Genomic DNA, 20748 nt, shown 5'->3' on the forward strand with positions numbered 1-20748 from the left:
CATTGAATGCCCCCAAGTTTCCCTATTTTGGAAACTGGTGGGTTTTTTTTAATTAGGAAGAAACCATTTTCCCCACCCACCTGATCTGTGATTTTGTGTAGCTCAAACATATTATCCCTCAGCCACCTTTTTCGCAAACTGAAAAGTCCCATCTTCCTCAGGCACTTGTAAAGCAACTAATCATCCCTTCAACCATTTTTGTTGTTCCAAAGGGATACCTCCCTAACAGAAGATATCTATTCCTCAGCATGCTGACCTGCTTTGAAATTACAGTGATCCTAGTCCACCAGAAACCAAAATAATAAAGGTGGCTAGAGGGAGAAAACCAGCATTTAGGCTTGAGACATTTGAGCACATTCAGAAGTTACTGTGATCCCTGCAAGGGGGAAAAGGAAAAGACCTTCCAAACTGCTGAGTCAGTTCAAGCAAGCCCTCATCGCTCCCTGTACATTAGGATCACTTTAAAATGTTCCTTGTGACTAATGGCTCATTAATAAGGTATTGGCTGTATAGGACTGTTGGGTGCTGTGCCAGAAGCATGGTTTTTTTATAAATTGAACATGTACAAAGGTTCTGGCAGTCTGATTCCTAATGACCCGCTGACAATCTTCTGATGTCGCTGAAGATGTGGAGATGGAATGTAATTGCTCACAATCTTTTTAATCAAGGGCTACACTTCCAATAATCTGCTGCTGTGACAAAGAAAACAACATCAGGCTGTAATATATGGCTGGAATCAAAGCTCCTTTCAGCAGAGTCTTAATTAAAGAGTAGCTCTGACTACAGGTTTTATAGAACAGTCAATGAGCTTCCAGCTGAGGAAAGGACCTATCTCGATGTGATGAAATGGCTGCACGTGTACTCAGAGCATGATCAGAAAAGAAACCACAATGTAGAAACACAGGTAAAACAGGCCATGGGCTGTACTTGGTAATACCATCAATACAGACTGGGATGAGAGGGAAGGAGGGCATGAAAAGGCATTCATCACCTCCAAAACCCCAAGCACAAAGCAAGCTATGGCAAAAGCCATCACTAGCACATATCAGAGCTGCTTCAGGAATGCTGCATTACAGCCTAGCTTGCAACAGCCCCCCAGGGCTTGGCTGCCCGAGGACTGCAGGCTTGGAGGTGGTCCAGGGAGCATGCACCAGAAACAGGAATGATGACCAGGGTAAGAGCCATTGGGTGACTTTTCACCACTTGGACAGTCTTCAACGTCAGGCTGCACCAATGGTCACTGAATCGGTATTCTGCCCACCTCATGCCAAAGCCCATTCAGAAAGTGGACAATTGTTTTACCATTATCAGAGATCATGTTTGACTGTTCTCTGTCTTTGATTAAACACAAACTGTATTTTACACCCATCCATCTGGCACTTCTCATAAATATATTATGCAACTAAAAGATACTCAAAGTTTACAAGTTTATTTTCTCATCCCTCTATACAACCACATTATAGTGTAATGACCTGTCACAGAGGGCAAGTTTGAGTATTTGCATGGGCTGCTCTCTGCCAGCCAGCCTCAGTGCCAAGAAATAGTCTGGGACACATTTGATTTACTAGTACAGCCATAACCCACATGTCCCATGAAGGACAAGAGACAGTGACCATGAACAGCTGGAACAGACTCAGGATCCTGACTGATCCTCGCTCTTCTGAGCAATGGGTCATTTATCCTTTCACCCAGCCTCGCTTGGTGACACACAGAGTTTGGAGGCTGCTGTATTTGTTACCTACCTGCAGAACTGCAGACTAGAGTTCAATTATCCTTAAATTCTTATCAGGATCCTTCACTCCTGCCAGTGCTGTCATGGAAATGTAATGCATGTCCTGCCTCAAGGGTTTGGTTCATTTGTAATAAAAATCATCTGGCCTCTCTCTGAAGGAAAACGCAATCCATCCCCACTGGGAGACAGTTGAAAATATAGTTTATCTGGATGCCAACTGGATCCTCATCAGAAAGAAGCTTTTGGGCAGTATTCACGTGCAGAACTGTACAGAAAGAGGAGGGGGGAGGGTGGTGTCTGAAAACGGGAAGATTTTCTGTGATGTTGAATTGTTTGGCTGGTTGCACCGATTCCAGATGGTGCTCCAGGCACTCAGTGTCTCTGAAAACAGGCCAATTTTCACTCTCCCAGTTCTTATAGTAGTAAGAGAAAAGCTGTTCTCTTGAGAAAAGAAACCAGGGGAAAAACTAGTAATGATATTTCTACTTCTCCTGTTAGCAAATTATAACCAAAATTAGCTATCATGCTGCAACAATTCTGGCCTTCCAGCTGGAGAGGGTGAGGAGCAGTGAGCATCTCTGGATGTCTCATGTAGCACAAAGCACTGCTCCCTAGAACAACCCTAGCCCAAACTCATTTCAGATCACCTGGGGCCCCTAACTTTTCATTTCAGATCTCCAATTATTTTTTTGTCTCAGATTCCTCATACCGGTGAAGAGAGAAATCTGTTTAAGTAGAGTTGGTTTTGCCAATGTTTTCTAAAGGGTTTTCATCCTTATCCAACAACGATTTTGGGCTTTGGGGCTGTTCCTTCTCTAGGTCCATTTTTGCCCAGTGGCCTGGCCACAGATGCTGAGCAGTACATAACATCATGCCCTGCTTTGCACTCAAATCCATATTCCAACAGAGGAGCACTTCTACACCCCATTTTGAACCAAAACACACTCTGGACTTTGAGCTTTATTTTTGCTTACGTTTATTTGAACAAATCCCTCTCCCCACAAATGTCTGAAGTATCTGAGAAAAGTTTGTATTAAAAAAGCTTTTGCATTAGTTATCAGTCTGGACTGATGAGTACGTGCATAACCAAACCCTACATCTTTTACTCTAGCAAAGCTACCCACAAGTTGGGTTTTTTTTTTCCCCTCCTGTTTTGCCTCTGACTTATTAAATTAATACCTTCTTGACTAGGAGTTTCCTTCACTAGTGAGAATTTAACTTTCCATTTTAAATAAGCAATTCAGAAATGAAGCAGAGCTATGTGATTTCTTCATGCCAACATTTGTGGCAGTTCTACAGGTGTAACCCAGCTATTTTGGTAAGCATTCACCCACAATACTTTTCCTCAAATGTCAACATGTTGATATAGCCTCAATCTGATCCAGGCATATGTAGCTTTTGAAGATGAAAGATGGGTCTCTAAGAAGTATCCTGCAAGTTAGAGAATACTGGACATAACCACCACAAGGTAGGTATTCGTGTAAAAAAGGAATTGCTGTTCTGCCTCAAAGTGCACCTTTTGTTTTTGTAAGAAAAAAATCGTCAGAGAAGGATTGGAAAAAAAAAATGTTTTTCTTTTTTCCTCCCTGTCAGTTTTGCTGCAGTGAAAGATTTCCACATAGCTTTGCTTATAGTTCTCCTGGCTAACAGCCACAGTTTAATTTATAAAATAACTGACAGGACCAACATGCACGTTTGTCTCCTTCCATAGGATTTAAACAGCAGAGAGTTTAAACAACAGATACTCCATTAAAATGAGTTCATATCATATCTATTCAGACCTTACAAGCCTTGGCCAAAAAGCCAAATCCATTTGTTTCTCTAAGACTCCTTTATGTTTGCCACTCACCACGATGAAAGGGGATGCACACATTGTGCATCATAGCGCTGAGTGATAAGGAAAGTAGCTTCAGACTCCTTATCAAAATACATATTGAATGAAGGATGGTCCTGCTGCAGACAGACGTTCCTTTCAAGCCCATCTAAACTTTCCATATCATAGGTATTGCTTTGCATTTTCCTGGCATCATTAAAGGATTTCGGCACCTGATGAATCAGTGTTCCCAACAGCCTCCTGGGTAGAAGCAAGTACCACAAGGAGGACAAGTTGAACCATGTTACAAAATCATTGCAGCTCTCACACCCACAGCAGAAATGCAAATAGGGGACCAAAGAAATGTCCTGCAGTGTACACAGGAGACATGGATCTCCTTTTCCCAGGGCTGAGCCAGGCTGTTGGCTCACATGGCTCAGAGCCTGGCCAGCTGAGGACGGTGCTAGGGAGATGTAGCAAAACCACCCAAACTGGGGTCTGAGGGAGCACTGGATGTCCTTTCTTCTCTTGCTCCCCTATGGCTTGTAAAGCAGCCAATAGAAAGGCAGCATTACAACTTCAGTCTTGGCTTACCTGCCCTTGTTTAGCTAGTATATGTTGCTTAATTCCTAGCACTTGCCACCATTGTGCCCAATAAGGTCCATCACTGATTCTGCCCCACTTTCTTACCTCTGAACTACCATTTCCAGTCTCTGAAAAAGGTTCCTAGATTTTCTCAGGCTCTCGCTTCAGCAAAGTTTAATCAAGGATTATCCATGCCAGTTGAACTTTGGGAGGCTGGAGGCCCTTTTCTCTCCAGAACCCAACTGTTCATCAGTTAGTTCAATAGCTCTAAGCAGCTACTTGCTCCAACCTTTTCTTTTTGGTTTTTGTTTCTTCTGTTGACAAGTAAAACCACATGCTCCTCAAGTGACTGAGAAATGATTATTTGATTTAGGATGCTCTCAAATTATAAGCAGACCACAGTTATTTTAAGTGTATGTTGCATCTTTTTCTCAATAAAGATTAATGTTATTCTTGCTGCGGGGTTATGTAAGAAGGAAACATTTGTGCAACAGCAATTTTTAACACTTTCCCCAGATTGATTTATGTGTGTGTTTGCTTTCAAATTTTGGGGCACCTATAAATGATGTCTTCAGTTTTCAGAGGAAATATTGACAACCAGTAATTTATGACTGGCTAAAAGCAAGTGTGCTGAGGGAAGATTATGTGTCTCTTGACCATAACTGAGTGGGCTAGATTGAATAAATGACTTTGCATAAACTAAGCTGAGGGTAAAGATTTGAAATCAATATGTAAAGCAAGGAAAAAACAAAACCCAAACCAAAAAGCCAAACAGTGGATTAAAAACAAAGATCAAACCTGCCCGTGTGTTACAGGTACGTAGAAATCATGCTCATAGGAAGTCAGAGTTACTGAAATAAAGTATTGATTTTCTGCTGAAAGAACTGTAACTATAAAAGGACAATTAATTTTTAAATGAAGGTAGCGGTCATATTATTGCTCTCTGGATATAGAAAGAAGGTCATCTGTCTACATCTGTTTACAGCATTTGACTCTGTGCTCAGAGGCAGTGAGTTTTCAATTGAAACTATATTGTTAAGAATATTAGAGTATGATTAAGTGTCCGGACTCCTCTTTTATAGATTTGAACTTCAAATTGAAGGCGAGTTCATCTGACACACACACAAAGTACATTCCTGAAGCAGCACCTCACCTTCCTTCCTGACCGTTCTCCTCTACCCCCTTGCCCAAGCAGCACCCTGTCCTGCTGAGTCCCCTTGCCTGGGATTTGGGCCATCTTTGTTTGTTTTTCTCTTCAGCCTTCACATCCTACGTCTTAAAACTCCTTTCCATACCAGCATGTCAGAGTGATCATCCCTGCAGGCATCCTGAAAACAATCAGGCAGGCTCTTATCACCTCACAGCTTTAATTAATACAACGTCCTCTCCTCTGGCTTTGACAAATGTCTTACCCTACCACTGCTCCAAACAGTACTGCAGACATCAGCTGCTGCTCCTTCCTTCGGAGCTTCCCCCAGACACTTGTGAGCTATGTCCCCTTTCAAGGGCCACAACAGCCTCTCAGCAGCTCTTCCCACCTTCTATCCCCATTACAAAATGGCCAGTCCATGCTTCTCTTTGACCCTTGTTCCAGAATCTGTCGCTTGGCCAGTGCCTAAATCCCCTTCAAAGATGGGAGAGGAACCTTGCAGGGTATCTGCAAAGTAAACCTCACTGTCCTGCTGGTGCTCAAGCTGCTGGGTCATTGGCGTTGGGTCCCCAACCGTTACCTGTCTCACCACGTGCTCTCCAAGCCAAATATTGTCTTTTCTTCACAGTTAGACTGTAAGTTCCCTGGAACCGTCACTGTCATTCTGTCGCATTCTCACAGAGACTTTAGCATGGTAGATATGGTCCATGGCAAAGTCCTGATGCCCATATAGCAATGAATAAAATAAGGTTTTAAGCGATATTTCTGTGAGTTGGTGAGTGGTGCTGCTGAACAGGAGGCAGGGCTGTCCACTGTGGTTACCTGTATCACACGTGTTTGAGTGCCAGGTGCAGCCCCTCACCCTCCGGCCTAATCAGGGCTGTAAGGATGAAAGGTCATCAGACACTGAGTTCCCCGAGAAGAGAAACAAGTTTTCTTACCCTTTGGCTGACTGTGGTGGTGGGGCTTGGGGAGCTCCATACAAATGTGTCTGGACTCCGCACCATAAGAAACTTCAGGGAGTTAGCAAAACTGAGTGGGGAAATGGGTTTGTCATCCAGCAAGATTTAAGGGTTTGTCTGGCTGAAAATTTGTGTGCATGTCAAATCAGACTGAAAAATATCCAAATAGTCAATAGTTTTTAAGTCCTGGTATATTCATTCAGATCAATCAAACAGTTTTGTTTAAGCAACTGGTATGTTTCACTTCAATTCTGGCCATTTTTGAAAAAAAAAAAAAAAAGATAAAAATAACAAAACTAACTGAAGATGCAGACTCCTGAGCAGTATCAGTTCAGACCTGATTGATTTTTCACTATGAATTAAAAATGAGCTTTTTGCTTATTTAAGAAGCAGTAAGGATATGACAACTTTGGGCTCAGACATTGCTCTTTGTATCAAAAAATGTTCTTCCAGTCAATGTCTGACAAATAAATCCATCTTGCATATGGCTGTATCGGATTGCCTCAGGCTGTCACTGGAGCTATTCCCAACGGCTTAACAGATCTGTAACACCCACATCCTGCGTGATGAGCAATGGTGAATTTTTTTTTTTTTTCCAGAACACACTGGTGAGGAGAACTGCTTCCAGGTCTGGGTGGACACGAACCTGAGTGGAGCCTGAACGCCGTTAAAGCTACACTGACTAACAAAACTTTTAAAATATGACTACAGTCAGGATTTTAACTTCACAATGCTGCTATGCTGGGATGTGACAGGCTTCTTACCCAGGTCTGGAAGGTAGGGATCTGCTTGCATATCTGAAATCACATAGCTTCCCATCCCTCCCCTCCCTGCATATCTATTGTTTTGGGAAAAAAGTACAGAAGAAAAAGAATAATGTTTTAAAATATGTCTTGTGGGTTGAGATGACTGGAGACATGATTAAGCAGGATAGGAACTGGTATGGTTTAGACCAGCTCTCTGTGATATATGTGGTACATTATTGCCTTATATTTAAAGTGACAGTGCCATGATTGTCAGGTTTAGGGAAGAAAAAAAACCAAATGTATTTTAAAATATCTTGCATAGGTAAGAACGATTGCAAAATTCAGCCACACAGATGAGCACAAGCGTTATACAGTCTGAAACAGAGCTGGTATACTAAAGAAGATGCCAACAAATTTCTGTCTGCTACTGTACATAAGGTCATAAAAACCCAAATATATCCTCTTTTCTGTGGCAATCCCTCACGAAAAGAGCACTGGGAAACACAAAACAAACAGCAGAGCAAAGACCAAATGCTGAGGCTGGATTCTTCATTGAGGTACCCAAGTTCTTTATCCCCAGGCCATGGTCCCTGACCATTGTTGCACACAACACCCAGGCTGCAGGGTTTCCTGACTGCAGGAATGTTCAGACAAGATCAAGCTGGGGGCACCAGGGCATCAAAACTAGAGGATGCTGACCCCCTGAAGAGATACAGCTGCTGCCTGGTCCTGGTCCTTTGCAATCCACAAGGAACCAAGTGCAGAGTGTCACTTTTGGTACTGAATTACACTGCCCACCACAAGCCAGCAGAGCTCCATTCCTGGGGTGTTGCAGCTGCAAAGACAGCAATTTCTTAAATGCCGCTACTATTACTACTTGCCACTGTCTGGTCACCGGGCTCCCAAATTGCACCCGCAGAATGAAATACTGCACCGAACCTCCGCAAAAGCTTTGGGCTGCTTTCAGGCCACCAGCATTTCTGGGCAATTCTAGATGGTCCTGTCTAGATGCTGGGAAGCAAACAGTCCCACAGGCCTCTCCAAGAGGCTGCCTGCTGTGCCCATCTATTTTCAGAGATGTTAGAGGGGGAGAGATTGTATTGAAGCACCTGGGGATTTACAGAAGAGCATGCATTCATAAGACTGCTAAACTGCTTAATAATCTGAAGCAGGGACTGCCCTTCTTCATCTGTTGGCTTTGTTTAAACCAAATTATGTTTTCAACAAATCTGAAGAAATTAAAAAATATCATTCTACAGCTGGGTGCTGACAAGCTGGAAAAAACTAATTTTCTACAATTCAGCTATTCAGAGGAAACTTGATCATTCAAGTGTGAACCTTTATAATTGTTTCTGCTAACCTTATGGTTTTTTCCCCTTCCCTACACACATATGCTGTCAGCATTGGCTGTGCTGGTAAATGGCAGCAAAGCATCCAGCCAAGCAGTCTGTATCCAGAGTGAAAATTACTTTCAGTAGTACTGATGGATTTCACAAGCTAGACAGGACATGCAAAAGCATTCTGCTAACATACACAGTACATCCCACTATGGCTGAGATAGATGGTAGGATGTGCAGGCAGGGCCTCCTCCAGCACGGGCCAACTCTGCTTCAACCTGTAAGAGACTTCCTGCCCCCTCCAAGCCTGGCTGTACCGCTGGGCACCAAGGAGGATGAGGCACTGGGCAAGGAATTGGAAAATGGGCAGAACAAGTTGTTCAGCTATTATAGAGATGGAAGACCACAAGTACCTGGCAGACAGCCAGGAGTGGCATGTAGCTGCTGTGCCCTCGCTCGTGTATGTAAGCACATCATTGCCATGCAGCAGCTGCAGCTCTCTGCAGGGAGACACAAGGCGTGTTGGATATTCACACGGGAACAACCTTGTTCCCTCCCAGTGCACTGGTGTATCCACAGGCAGTTCCCTACCTGCAGCATTGCTAAATGGTTTTTCGGAAATAATAATCACACATCACGTCCATGGTAAAACCAGGGAGGTGGACTTCCTTAGGAAGAACCAGCCCTGATGAACATGTGCATATAACTCCTTTCACATCTGGGGACCATGTCTTGCTGGTCCCCAAATGCCTGATCTAGAACAGCAATATGTTCCAGCAGTAATACTCTGGAGACAACTGCCTCTGGCACAACCCTGTTCCAGCACCCAGATCTGTTCAGCACCAATAACTCTCTCTGCAGGGCCAAGCCCACTGAAATGCAATTGCAATAACTAACAGCGCAGAACACCACCAAATGCCTTCTGACACCTAATCCTCCACGCGACTCAGATGAGCACAAGCATTATGTTGGTGTGGCTCTGACAAGCTGGATCCGCAGAGGTTTCCCCCTCTGACGATGCTGATGCACAGACAGATTCAGGTGAGCAGTCAAGCTGTGAGCGAGGAGAGCAACTTGGAAAGCAAGGCCCTTCTGGCCAGCCCCAAGAAGAATATTCTCCATCACTAATGACTTAATGCAGAATAGTAGTCACAGCACAGAAATGTTACCAAGTTTATGGGGAGAGCAGAAGGAGGGAAGACGTGATTTATACAACCTCATAAATACAGCTTCTTGGAAAAAATATTTATATTCCCACTGCAAATGCTGACTTTTTGGCAAAACAAATCAACCTAAACTTGAAACCATTAGACTGAAGCTGTCGTAATTTCCCGTGTGATCGACAGCTCAGATGCCATAAGCTTTCACTCTGCTCTCTGGGTAAAGCTTTCTGCCTGGCATATCCTTTCCATAACATGCTTTTCTCTCCCAGTAGGAGAGGGGACTGCAGGACAGCTCAGGTGTTTCACAGGAAACATCATCCACCTGCAGTCCCATGCGCAGAGGCAAGCAGAAGGATGCAACGCTTGAACCACAACTCCCATGAGATTGTGTGATGTCATTTGAAGAGAAGAATCTCCAAGGGATGGATCTCTACTTGAAACCGCAGATCATTTTCCAAGTAAACGATTCATCTTTTAGAAGAAAGTACATTTGATTGAAAGTGCAGGATTTCAAAGATCAGTACTGATGGAAATTACCAGGTAGTTCTGATATTCTGTAGGAGGAAACTTAGTGTGGAAATATACCACATGGTACAATAGCCAGAATGTCAGGAAGGCAAAAATCAAATCCATCCATGTCAGACCTTCACAAGAGTTCTCCAGGAAGGACTGGGCTACATTAGTAGTTTTCATAACATTTTATTTTCTTCTGCTCCACAAGAAAAAAATACGTATCCACACTTAATACTCAGCCTTGATTTGACTTTTTCACCAAATTAGGTTATAAACTGTAATGTAAGATCTCTTGGCTGGTGAAAGAGTGATAATAGTCTCATCCGGGAATAGTAGACCTTTGATCAGGCCAGGTAAGCATTACAAGCCTGACCCCGCTCCTCACTGACTTTTTCATGTGCTCAGACTTGCTGGTCCATCCTGAGGATCTGACTGGTAAATACATGCATCGTCTGTGTAGTTTCATTCACTTTGTATCATCAGCTTCTTTAATCTCCCTGCTGCAGGACCAGCTGTCGCAGTAATTTCTGTTCTTTCAGGAAATTAAAAAAAATCTGCTGTCCTTGTGCTTAAAATAGACTAGAGGGCCGGCTGATTTATACTGCCTTGTAGGATCTAGGAGGTGGTGAAATTGGAAAACAGCTTGAAAAGGCATAAATTATGAGACAGAGGAGGAACCATGAACTTCCAAAAGAAAAGATCCTCAGTTCACCCTGAGAAAAATTCTCGGGGCATAAGAGCTCCTGAGTCACCGGGACACCCGCTCACAGCTGGCAGAGCACAATGCTGCAAGAACACGATGCTCCAGCCAGATGTGAACCACTACTGAAACAGCCTGGCCAGTAGCACCAGCTCACTGGAAATGTAACCAGGCAAACTTGGCTGTGTAGATAAAACCTGTACCTGGGATTTCCTCACTGCATTAATGTAGTTATAGAGAGCAACTGGACCATGTGATACCCAAGTTTCACCCAATTCTCCCTATGGTTCCATGTCTTCTTTTTCCTCTCTCTCATCTCCAAACAAAGCAGGGATCGGTTCTCAGATTATTGCATTTGATGTGAACGACTTTGGTTTTTTATTGCTTGTTTTAAAGAGACACTCCATATTCCTGTTCTTTTACAGTGGTAAACCTCAACACTTCTACCTCCCACCTTGACCAAAGGTGGATGTCAGGAAAAGTTTCCCCCACCCCTGGGCAGTGACTCAATTCCATGAGTCAGGTCAGTTCCTCTCCTTCAGCACCATCATACAAAGCAACTTGTGTGAGCAGCTAATGAACTATCCAGAGGCAAACTTGCAGGGGCAGAAGGGAGTCAATAACTGCTGAAGCCATTTTGGTTATGGGTTCAGATGAGGTCAGAAGAGACCTTCAGCTATGCAGACATCTGCATCAAGTAAAGTAATCCTTGTACTAATCATATAATCTCTTGTACGTCTCCGAGTGATAAAACACCCACTTAAAAATTATATTGCTCCTAAAAATCTACTATTGCCTGGAGAACTTATGAGTACCAGAGACTAAATGTTATGGAAAATAAGTACGCATAATTTTCACTTTGCTTTGTGCCAGTGAGAGACAGGGAATGTTTGGATAGAGAGGAAAATTGGGATGGAAACAGTCTGCTCTGCCATTTGTCTGTTCTTTCACACCAGCAGAGGAGAGGAAATATTTTGGTGATTGGGAAATGCTGAGACAAGAACAGTGTCTGTGCCTCTTTTAAGATATGATATTTCAAGTGGATAGTGTTCATTCACCACCACTTCCCTTTTCTTCATTAACATCTCTTTTTATTGTCTACTGTTTTAGAAAGAACCATTCAAGCGCTAAATTAAGGTGGAGATGAGGTTTCTCCTGTTCACAGCTCTCACAGTTACCCAAGCTATGACACTTCCAGCAGGTTTATTTCCCTGCAAGAATATATCACAGATTTTCTGTATCCAATCCTACCCCCAAGTTTCCCCATACTCAGGAGCAGCAATCACTTGTGTCTGACACTGTGTTTGTTTTGCAGGTGGTTGATGATGTTAGGAGTAAATATAAACCCAGATGAAGAGTGGCACAAGCAATGGAGGGACCAACCCCAGAGCCTGTGTATGTTGATGTGGACAAGGGACTGACATTAGCATGTTTTGTCTTCCTCTGCCTCTTCTTGATTGTGATGATTATTCGCTGTGCAAAAGTCATCATGGACCCTTACAGTGCCATCCCTACATCTACATGGGAAGAGCAACATCTAGATGACTGAAAGAACACCGCTAGACAGAGCCATAAAATGCTATGATCCAGGAGGCCTTCTCCCACTGGGAAGGCTAACACACAAACAGCCAGTTTCAGATATGCAAGGCAATGGCAACGTCTCTAAGAGCACACAGTGTAGATGATTCTTGCTCAACAGATCAGGATATCACAAGCCAGTCAGGCAGCACAGTTTAATACTATGCAGCAACTCTTATTTTACTGAAAACAGTTATGATTGTAACTCAAGTAGCACAAGACTCTCCAGACTTTTCCTAACATAACTCTTGGTCTAGCACAGTTTGTCCTCTCCTCAATATCTCCTACAAATCCCGAGTAGCCATCAGAGTTTGGAAATGCAACGAGAACTTTCTGTCTTTCCTGGAAATAGATTGCTTCAAATATCTTCCTCAGTCATTATATCTGTGTTTTGAAAAAGGCACAGATTTTATAATTTTGTATCCCAGAGCATCACTAAGCAGAAGCACTAAAGCACCCCTGGTTAAGTAGGGTTATATGGGCAGATTTATTCTCGACTCACTTGGTTCTGCACGTACACTCCCTACCACACTACAGTCATATTTCTGGTGATCGGGATACAGAAGCACTGAGACTACAGTTCCCAAGGGGGTCATGGACTACTGTTGACGCTGTAGCACCACCTCACTCTATCCTAATCATGCAAACACTAGGCATTTTATCATCTGCCATAGGTCCATGGATTAGCCAGATGTGTCAGACCACTTACGATGAGCTTGGTAGCAACCAGAGGTCCACAGAGCAGAGCTTGGATACTGCTGGTTTCAGCTACATAGAACTTGCTGTGATTTTCAAAGAGTGATTCCACATGCAACTTCATCCATCTTTTGTTTCGGGTGCACTTCAGTGGGATGTCACACAAATAGAATCACAGAGACAATAAGCAAGGAGACAGTGCTCCTAGCTTTGCCACTCAGACTCCTCAGCATAACAGTTACAGTAATATACAAAAATATGCATTCTACCTCGGAGAAATTCAGCACCTTCAAAAGAGTTTTTCCACAAATTTGTAAGGCAAATAGCGGAACGTTTCCTTCTCTCCATCCATTAAGACAGCCATTCTGCAAGAAAGCGTAAGTGAACACAGAAGCTATAGAAATTTATTATTTACCTTTTGAAAAGTGGGAGTTGAAGGATTCTGATGTCCTCTATCCCCCAAATTCTAAGCTTTGCTCACAGCTGCCTTTTTTAGTGACATGTTTGGCTTAAGGGATCGTACGGAGCTGCTGAAGCAATACAGAGTAGGTACTGGAACCACAACAAGCATCATGAGCAGACAAGACTTCAAAGCACAAACCTGCAAGAAGGGTGTTTCACTGTTTCTCCTCTTCCTTATCAGCCTACCTGACCTCTAGTTTCTTGCCATAAAGTGATGCACAGTGGGTGAGAAAGTGGAGCCAAAGGCTGGGACAAGGAATCAGGATGTAGACTTTGTAGTTACTATTCTCAGCTGACACATTTGTTTGATGATCACACAAGTCACCTCTTTATGTGCCTCAGCCTACTCAACAGTGAAATGGGTACAACAATATTAACTTGTCTCATGTTGTTTTGTCTGTCTCATAACACCAGAAAGCATTTGGACAACCTTAGATAGGGATACAGGAATAAGGTATTGATTTGCAATTCTTCCTTGTGAAACTAATGGGGAAGATCTAAATCTCAGTATACAGTGAGGGAAGTTCTCCCCAGGCAGAGGACTTGTCCAGACCTCCATTTTCTCTCTCATTAAGATTGTAGCATTTTGAGTCATGCCAAAGGGCACCTGGCTTTGTTACATATTCCACTTATTTCGGAGGACAGTCTGGATGTGAGGTGCTCAGCACTGTGATTGCAGAGTTTGCAAAATACTAGGCTATGAGGCACGTGGAGATTTTTGCATGGATCTTTTGCACTGCACAATTTTTGCTAATCTCTGTTGTAGGAGATCCCGTTCAGGAGGCAGGAGATTTGAGGATTGGCTTTAATCCTGCTATTCTCTACCAAGAGACCTCCACTGCTTCAATTACCCACTGCAGATTGCTTAGCAGGCTGTTATTTAGCCTCAGTTTCTGCTAGCCAGTTAATCACCAGTAACAGGATTTTTTTCAAGCATGAATGTTAATGTTCACCATACTTTGAGCAAATGCATTGATCTCTCTTATTCATGAGCGTGTCTATCTGTAATATAGGAATGGATGTCCTAGCTCAAAGGAGTTTGCTTCTGTTCCCTGCGGTAAAGTTTAGAACCCATTTTTTGTTAACAAATCTCATATCCCACCTTGATACTGGCAGGGCTACTTACAGAATAAACAAAAAACCAAAATAAGTCTATTTCCAGGCTAGAGATGCTTTCAGTTTGCTGGTCACCAGGCTGCATTCACAGCTGATGCAGAGCAAGAACAGAGTTTGTCATCACTCTTCCCAATGCCAATACTCCACTCAAATATTTATCTGCATGCAGAGCTCTCTGGCTTTGTCATGCATCACTGTTAAGTCCCCGTTCAGCTAAGGGCTTACACACATGCTTAGGTTTAAGCCTCTGAGCAGGCTGCCTGACTACACAGAGACCAAGGTCAGTCACATGCTGTGTCCTTGCCAGGGCAGGGCCAGCAACGCACAGCCCTTGCAGGAGCAAAGCCTGTGTGAGAACAAAGGGTTACGAATGCTGGGGAAGCAAATTAACAATTTGCTTTGCAGAAATGTTTGCCAATCTTTTTTTTTTCCTGTTTGTCCAGCTGTACAAGCCATTGTATGGATTTTCCTGAAGATCCTAGAGGAAAGATGCCTATCAGTAGCTCTATTTTCTAATAAAAAGGTACTTATCCTCCTGGCATAGCCTGTCAAGTCCATCCTTCTTTTGACAAAGAAGGTGTCCATAAGCATCTACATATTCATGTCCAACATTTTCACACGACTGTGTAAAATTCAATGTGATTGTTTTTATACAGGTGATGTAAGTGTATTCCAATTTCTGCCTTCCCCCACTGGTTACTATCACACAACCTCACCAGTCTAACCAAAAGCAATACTAGACAGCATGCCAAAAGCAGACGTTTTATCCTCCTTGCATTCAGAGCTGGGACTTGCCCACCTGAGATGCGCCATCGCAGCTCCCACCCGATGCCGACCCTGCGAGCCCTGTCAGCAAAGCTGCGCTCATGGCCAGTGGAAGGTCTTTTTTAGCAGGGGCTGCATTGCTGGGCTCAGTAGTGATTTCAGCTGCATGCAACAAGTGCCTCTGCTAGTTTTGGTTCTTTTTTAATCATCATGACATACTACCAGCAATTGCACTCAGAGGAAATAATTCAAACTTGTTGCAAATGTATTTATCTAACACAATAAACAGCTTCAACACGGAAAGTCTTCTTGTTGTCTCTGTTGTGGTTCACTTCTAGTTGCCAGGATCTCTTAGAAACCACCCACCACACAACAACATGATTTTCAAGAAAGACACACATTCCTGACAGCCCTCCGTGGTGGGTGGGGGTGGGAGTAGAAGACTGCTCTCTGTGTAGCAACACCACTGCAGACTCTCAGAGCTCAGGACAGAGCTGATGGAGCTCCAAGTGTTCCTGTGGCTCTGCTGGGACGTCAGCCCTCCAAAGTGGCTATTTCAGGTTATTCGCCTGGTCAGTAAGAGCACTAAGCTGAGCAGAGCTTCAGTTCAGTGAGGGACTGAAGCATGCTGTATTTCAGCAATTCATTATCAGTAACAAATTGCATACTGAAAGAAATAGGGCCACTGGAGTCCCTCCCACTAGCAACTGAAAATGAAGAGTGTGGAGCATCTGTGGGGTCTCTTTGAAGAAGCCACAGAGTGTGGGATATGTGGAGTGAAAAGCACCCAGGAAACTCCTCCTCTTGAAAAAGATGAAGAGGCAAATCACTAATTCTTTCATCTTGTAAGAAGACACTGCTGCCTGAAAGCCAGGCACTTTATATCTGCCTGACCCTGCAGTGAGTCCTGTGGCAGAAGGACCTTTGTGCCTGCAACCCAGTTTGCCACAAAGACAAAACCCCACTGATAAGCTATTAACCAGGTCCTAGTCAGAAGCAGAGGCTGGAGTCTTTATGCTGTTTTCAGAGCAGCTACTATGGCTAATGTAAGAGCAGACCTGAACTGAAGCCAGCAGTGTCTAAACTTGGGCAGACACCCTGGAGAACTGTGAGCATAAAGGATTTCCTGAAGGAAACAGGGACTGATGCTAGCCAGGGAACCGCAGAAGCGTTGCTGCTGCGGCCTTTGCTGTCCAAAGGTGTCCCTGGCTTGCTGGGTCATTACAGGTCTCAGTGGGTAACTGCAACCCATGTTACTAAAGCTCAGAAGTTAAGTCAACACAAGGCTTAAGTGGGGAGAACGCTGTTTTCAGACTCCAGCAATCTCCATTGTGCACATCAGAAGGGTGGTGAGGACAACAGACCTCAGGTTCTAACTGGTTCACTTCAGAAGCCAGTGCCAGCGCTCCAGAAAACAGTGAAAGCGTATGAGAGATGAAGGCAGTGACTTTTCAAGACAGTCCCAGATTAGACTTCCATGGAGCCAGGCTGATGCCGGTCCCCTGTGCTACCTGCAGCTTTCATGCAGTCCCCCATTAGTGCATAGAGATAACTGAGCGTACAAGGCCTCGAGCCTCTCCACCTGGAGAGACCCAAGGACAGTAGTGACACCATGACCTGCATGTGGAGTGGGCCTTACTGCAGGGGCAAGGAGCCAGCCAAAGGAGCAGCCACCACCACAGTTTTGTATCTTGGAGGGCAACATGGCAATGCATGAGGTGACACCCATGCACCAGCTCCTCAGCTTCGTACCCAGCTCAGTCCTGGTCCATGGTGGTGCTGGATCTGCACCAGCCGTCGGCACAGCAGCACCCTTGCAATGGCTTCAGCTGAGCTACCCACAGTATGAAAATCCTGTTAAACACTGGCTGGAAAATTTGTCTTCTCCTCTTCCTTACCCTCTCTGTCTCTGACCTTGTCAACCCAGATTTGCCAGGCTCCAAACCACTTGTCTTAGCTGTCTCCCGATTTTACATCTTGAGTGATTTGATTTAAATAAAGGATATTAAATCCCCAATTTTAACCATGTCTTAACGCTGCAATGGGAATTCTTGATTTTAGTCAACATTCTTTTGCATCTGCGCTTTTTTATTTCTTTAAAAACTATTTTCATTAAAAATGGTTGATACCCTTTGGCCACTACTTTTTGCTAACCAGGAGGAAGACACTGCTCACACATACATTTTCAAAGCAATACACAGTAAGATTCCTGGTTGCATTTAGTCTGAGAGTTCAGTTCAAGCCACACCAGCATTAGGAAATGTTGAATGATACAATTCTAGTTACAAAGCTCCATGTTTTGTACTGGGGCTTGGCCAGGCAGCTCCTGAAGGGAAAGCAGAAATCAGTCAAAAGTGTACTAAAATTGTATTAAGTGTGCTGAAGCTGTAAAGAAAGCAAAGTTTTTTGAAACATATTTTATATTTAAGACCAGTTGGATTTCTCAAGCAGCAGCCGTATTGCCTCTGGAGAACCAACAAAGTGCCTGGTAGGGGCAAGTGGGCAGCAGAGCTGGGGACCCCACCAGCCCCCGAGGGAAACCCCAGTACACGGTCCTGGGACACGGCAGCTCTGTGGCACCCATCCCAGTGCAGGACAGTGGAGCTGCCGGCTGCAGGTCCTGAGCCCTGAAGCACACCTGCCCTGGATCCAGCACACGGTGAGAAGGGGACAAGAAACCCTCCCTGTGCTTGCAGCTCCCAACCAGTCCCTTAATATTCATTGACAAAGGTGTCAATTCTACAAGCTGACCCAAGAGGTGCTCAGCTGCCACCAGGGACTTCTGTTCCTGCAGCATCCCCCTTATACATTAACTGTCTCTACCCCAGCTCTGTTACAGCTGTCAAGTAGACAATACGGAGGAAATAGAGTAAAAATTAGAAAGTGCAGGTCTAATTAAAACTACATGGAAAACCAAACACACATGCAACAGAGAAAGCGCTGAGGTGAAGATGTGCTTGGGAATGAGGGGACATGAGAAGGAAGAACAGCTCACAGCAGATTTGTATGGGGCAGCATGGTGCCGGTACTTCAGCATGTCCCTCACACACTTCCAAAGCCTTCAATCAATTTTAAAATTCCAGGAGTGATCTCTCTCTTTCTCACTAAGCAGCAACTGTGTGGGCATCCTGAACAGAAGCAGCAATCAAGCCTGAGAAATGGCCTCCTGCCTTACTGCTTAAAGCCAAAACCAATGTGAATACCACCTACCAGCTCCATCCCTCTTAACAAAGTCACTACCTTGACCCTGAATAACTACTGAAAGAGCATTTTACTTTGAGTTATTACTGCCTGGTTAATGAAGGAATTATGAATATTGCTGACCCAAACATTTTCATCAAAACTGATTTTTTTTCCATGATATCGCATCCATTTCTAATTAGAACCTCTGCAGAAAACTATTTCTGGTGAAGAATGCCACCATTTCACACAGAAAATCCATTGTTTCCTTTAAGTTCTGAAATATGCTTTAGGGTTTTATTCCATGCTTTTCTTTTGACAGTCATATCAACAGTGCTATTATAAATTTTACCCAGCTTTTTCATTACCCACCATCCAGATCATGCTTTGATCTATAAGAAAAATGCATCGAAACCATTATTAAACAAGGGCTGCCCTTAGTTTTCTTACCAGCAAAATAACAAAACCAGATGAAATATTATCAGGCAGTATGATTCACTGCATCTACAAGCACCCCGTGAGAAGGCAGTACAACACAGAAGCACCTCTTGCATCCCTCCAAGACCTTTGATCCACCACCTCAGCATTACTCACGCCCAGGATCGCTGCACTCCAGCACAGGTCGCTATTGGGAACTGCTGACTTCCATTGAGTGTGCAACATCCAGCCAGCAAGATGGATGTTCCAGGCAAGCATAAAAGCCATGGCTTCTATTTAGATGCACGTTTCCCTTTCCTCTGGTCAAGAAGGCAGGATCTCTCTTCCCACACTATGTTGTACAACTCCGAATGAGGCGTCCTGGGTAGATGACACAGCAGAAAGGCTTTATTTTCCCTCTAGGCTTCTGAAGATCCAAGGAGAAATTTCTTCTCCTATATCCAGGTTACAAACCTGCTGCTGCAACAGAGCAGAGGAAAAGGAGCTCTGGGTTTGGTACTTCCCACCCCCCCCTTTCATTTTTGCTGGAAGCCAGGGTACAAGCAAACTAAGGAAAAACAGATTTAAATCAAATTAAAACTCATAACCTCTAGAAGCAGAGGGAGCCATGCTCAAACCTAACTGTAGCAAAAGCTTCCAGAAGCAGAGGGGAAGCTCTATACAGAGAGGGCCAAACCCATTGAAATGGTGCTTCAGAAATAAACTTTTCTAAACAGCAGGTCTGTATGCTGAGCTGAGAGCACCCAAGCTGAGAGCATCCTCCTGCTCCGAGAGCCTCACCTTCTCACCCCATTCAGCTTCATCCCTACTCTGTAGACACCTCCCTCCAAAACCAAAAGGCCTCCGTGACCTTTAGTTTAAAGGCCAGGGATGCAAAGTGGTCACAGCTGCCCCCGTGGAGGTAGAGCAAGCGGGAGGTGCCCAGAGCACCTCGTTGTTTCCTAAAACTTGTGTTGGAGACTGCAGCCTCCCCGGGCAGTGGGTGACGCTGTGACTCTAGTGCTGCTAGTCCTAGGCAAAAGCAATGCTATTTTAGGCCAGCACTGCACATTGCAGTACAGATATACCATTCATTTGCCCCCTGATGCGGGGTACCCTGGCAGAGTGAGGATCAGGAATACTGGTGGCTCTGGGTTTGCTGTGTTGGGTGAGAGTAGCCTGGTTATGGGCCTTCTCCCCAGTGTGTGCCCTCACAGAGCCCACTACCTTCTGGAGGTAAAAAGAAAGTGGCTTTGGTCATAAAAAGAAGTTTCTCTCTTTTTTTAGCAGCTCTTGGCTTTTTGGCCCCCATCCATGCAGCAGGCAGCAGATGTCTCTGAGCTCTGTCCTGAGTGAGGTTTTGGACTTTCTCCAGCTCACCTCTGAAACCTGCTCTCAGAGCCGTGTCTGAGCTCCTTTCCAGAAAACCTCCACTTCGTGGGGACCTGGGACTTCTCCAGATGTCCCCAGGCTAGAGAAGCCCAGCTCTGTCACCTGCGGGGTCAGAGGAGGCCCTTACCACCTCCACCCATCCCCACCACAGTGCAGGACTGCTTGGCCAGACGCTGGGGGTGTGGGTGCACCCTTCTCCTCGGATATTATGTTTCCCACACATCAGATATGGCAAGGTAGGGTGTGGATGTGGCTTCTGTGGAGAAATTTCTCCACTGGATAAATGCTTTCTGTGTCCTTTTGCTGCTGCCAGGAGTAAAGCCAGGTTGTGCTCAGAGGAACTGCATGAGTTATTTCTAAATCCAAGAGGGAAGGTGTCAACTTGTGGCTGTCCTTCGAGGTCAAAAGAGAGCACAAAGCATCCCATAAACTGACAACCAA

The 20748-nt window shown here is 44.4% G+C and overlaps 2 protein-coding genes across 2 annotated transcripts in view; one reads left to right on the forward strand and one right to left on the reverse strand.

Annotated features, from left to right (window-relative positions):
• Positions 1 to 19373, reverse strand: part of ARNT2 (aryl hydrocarbon receptor nuclear translocator 2) — a 187688-nt gene extending 168315 nt beyond the window's left edge. Inside the window, exon 1 of the mRNA XM_075100536.1 lies at positions 19093 to 19373. The gene's annotated coding sequence lies outside the window, so the exon portion shown is untranslated. The remainder of the gene's footprint in view (positions 1 to 19092) is intronic.
• Positions 12056 to 13016, forward strand: CTXND1 (cortexin domain containing 1). The gene has a single exon (XM_075098353.1). It carries the CDS (start codon positions 12071 to 12073, stop codon positions 12248 to 12250), a length of 180 nt encoding a protein of 59 aa, XP_074954454.1. The 5' UTR covers positions 12056 to 12070; the 3' UTR covers positions 12251 to 13016.
• Positions 19374 to 20748: the final 1375 nt, after the last annotated feature.

This window comes from Phalacrocorax aristotelis, chromosome 7 (assembly GCF_949628215.1).
Source record: "Phalacrocorax aristotelis chromosome 7, bGulAri2.1, whole genome shotgun sequence".
In the NCBI taxonomy this organism is placed as follows: Eukaryota; Metazoa; Chordata; class Aves; order Suliformes; family Phalacrocoracidae; genus Phalacrocorax; species Phalacrocorax aristotelis.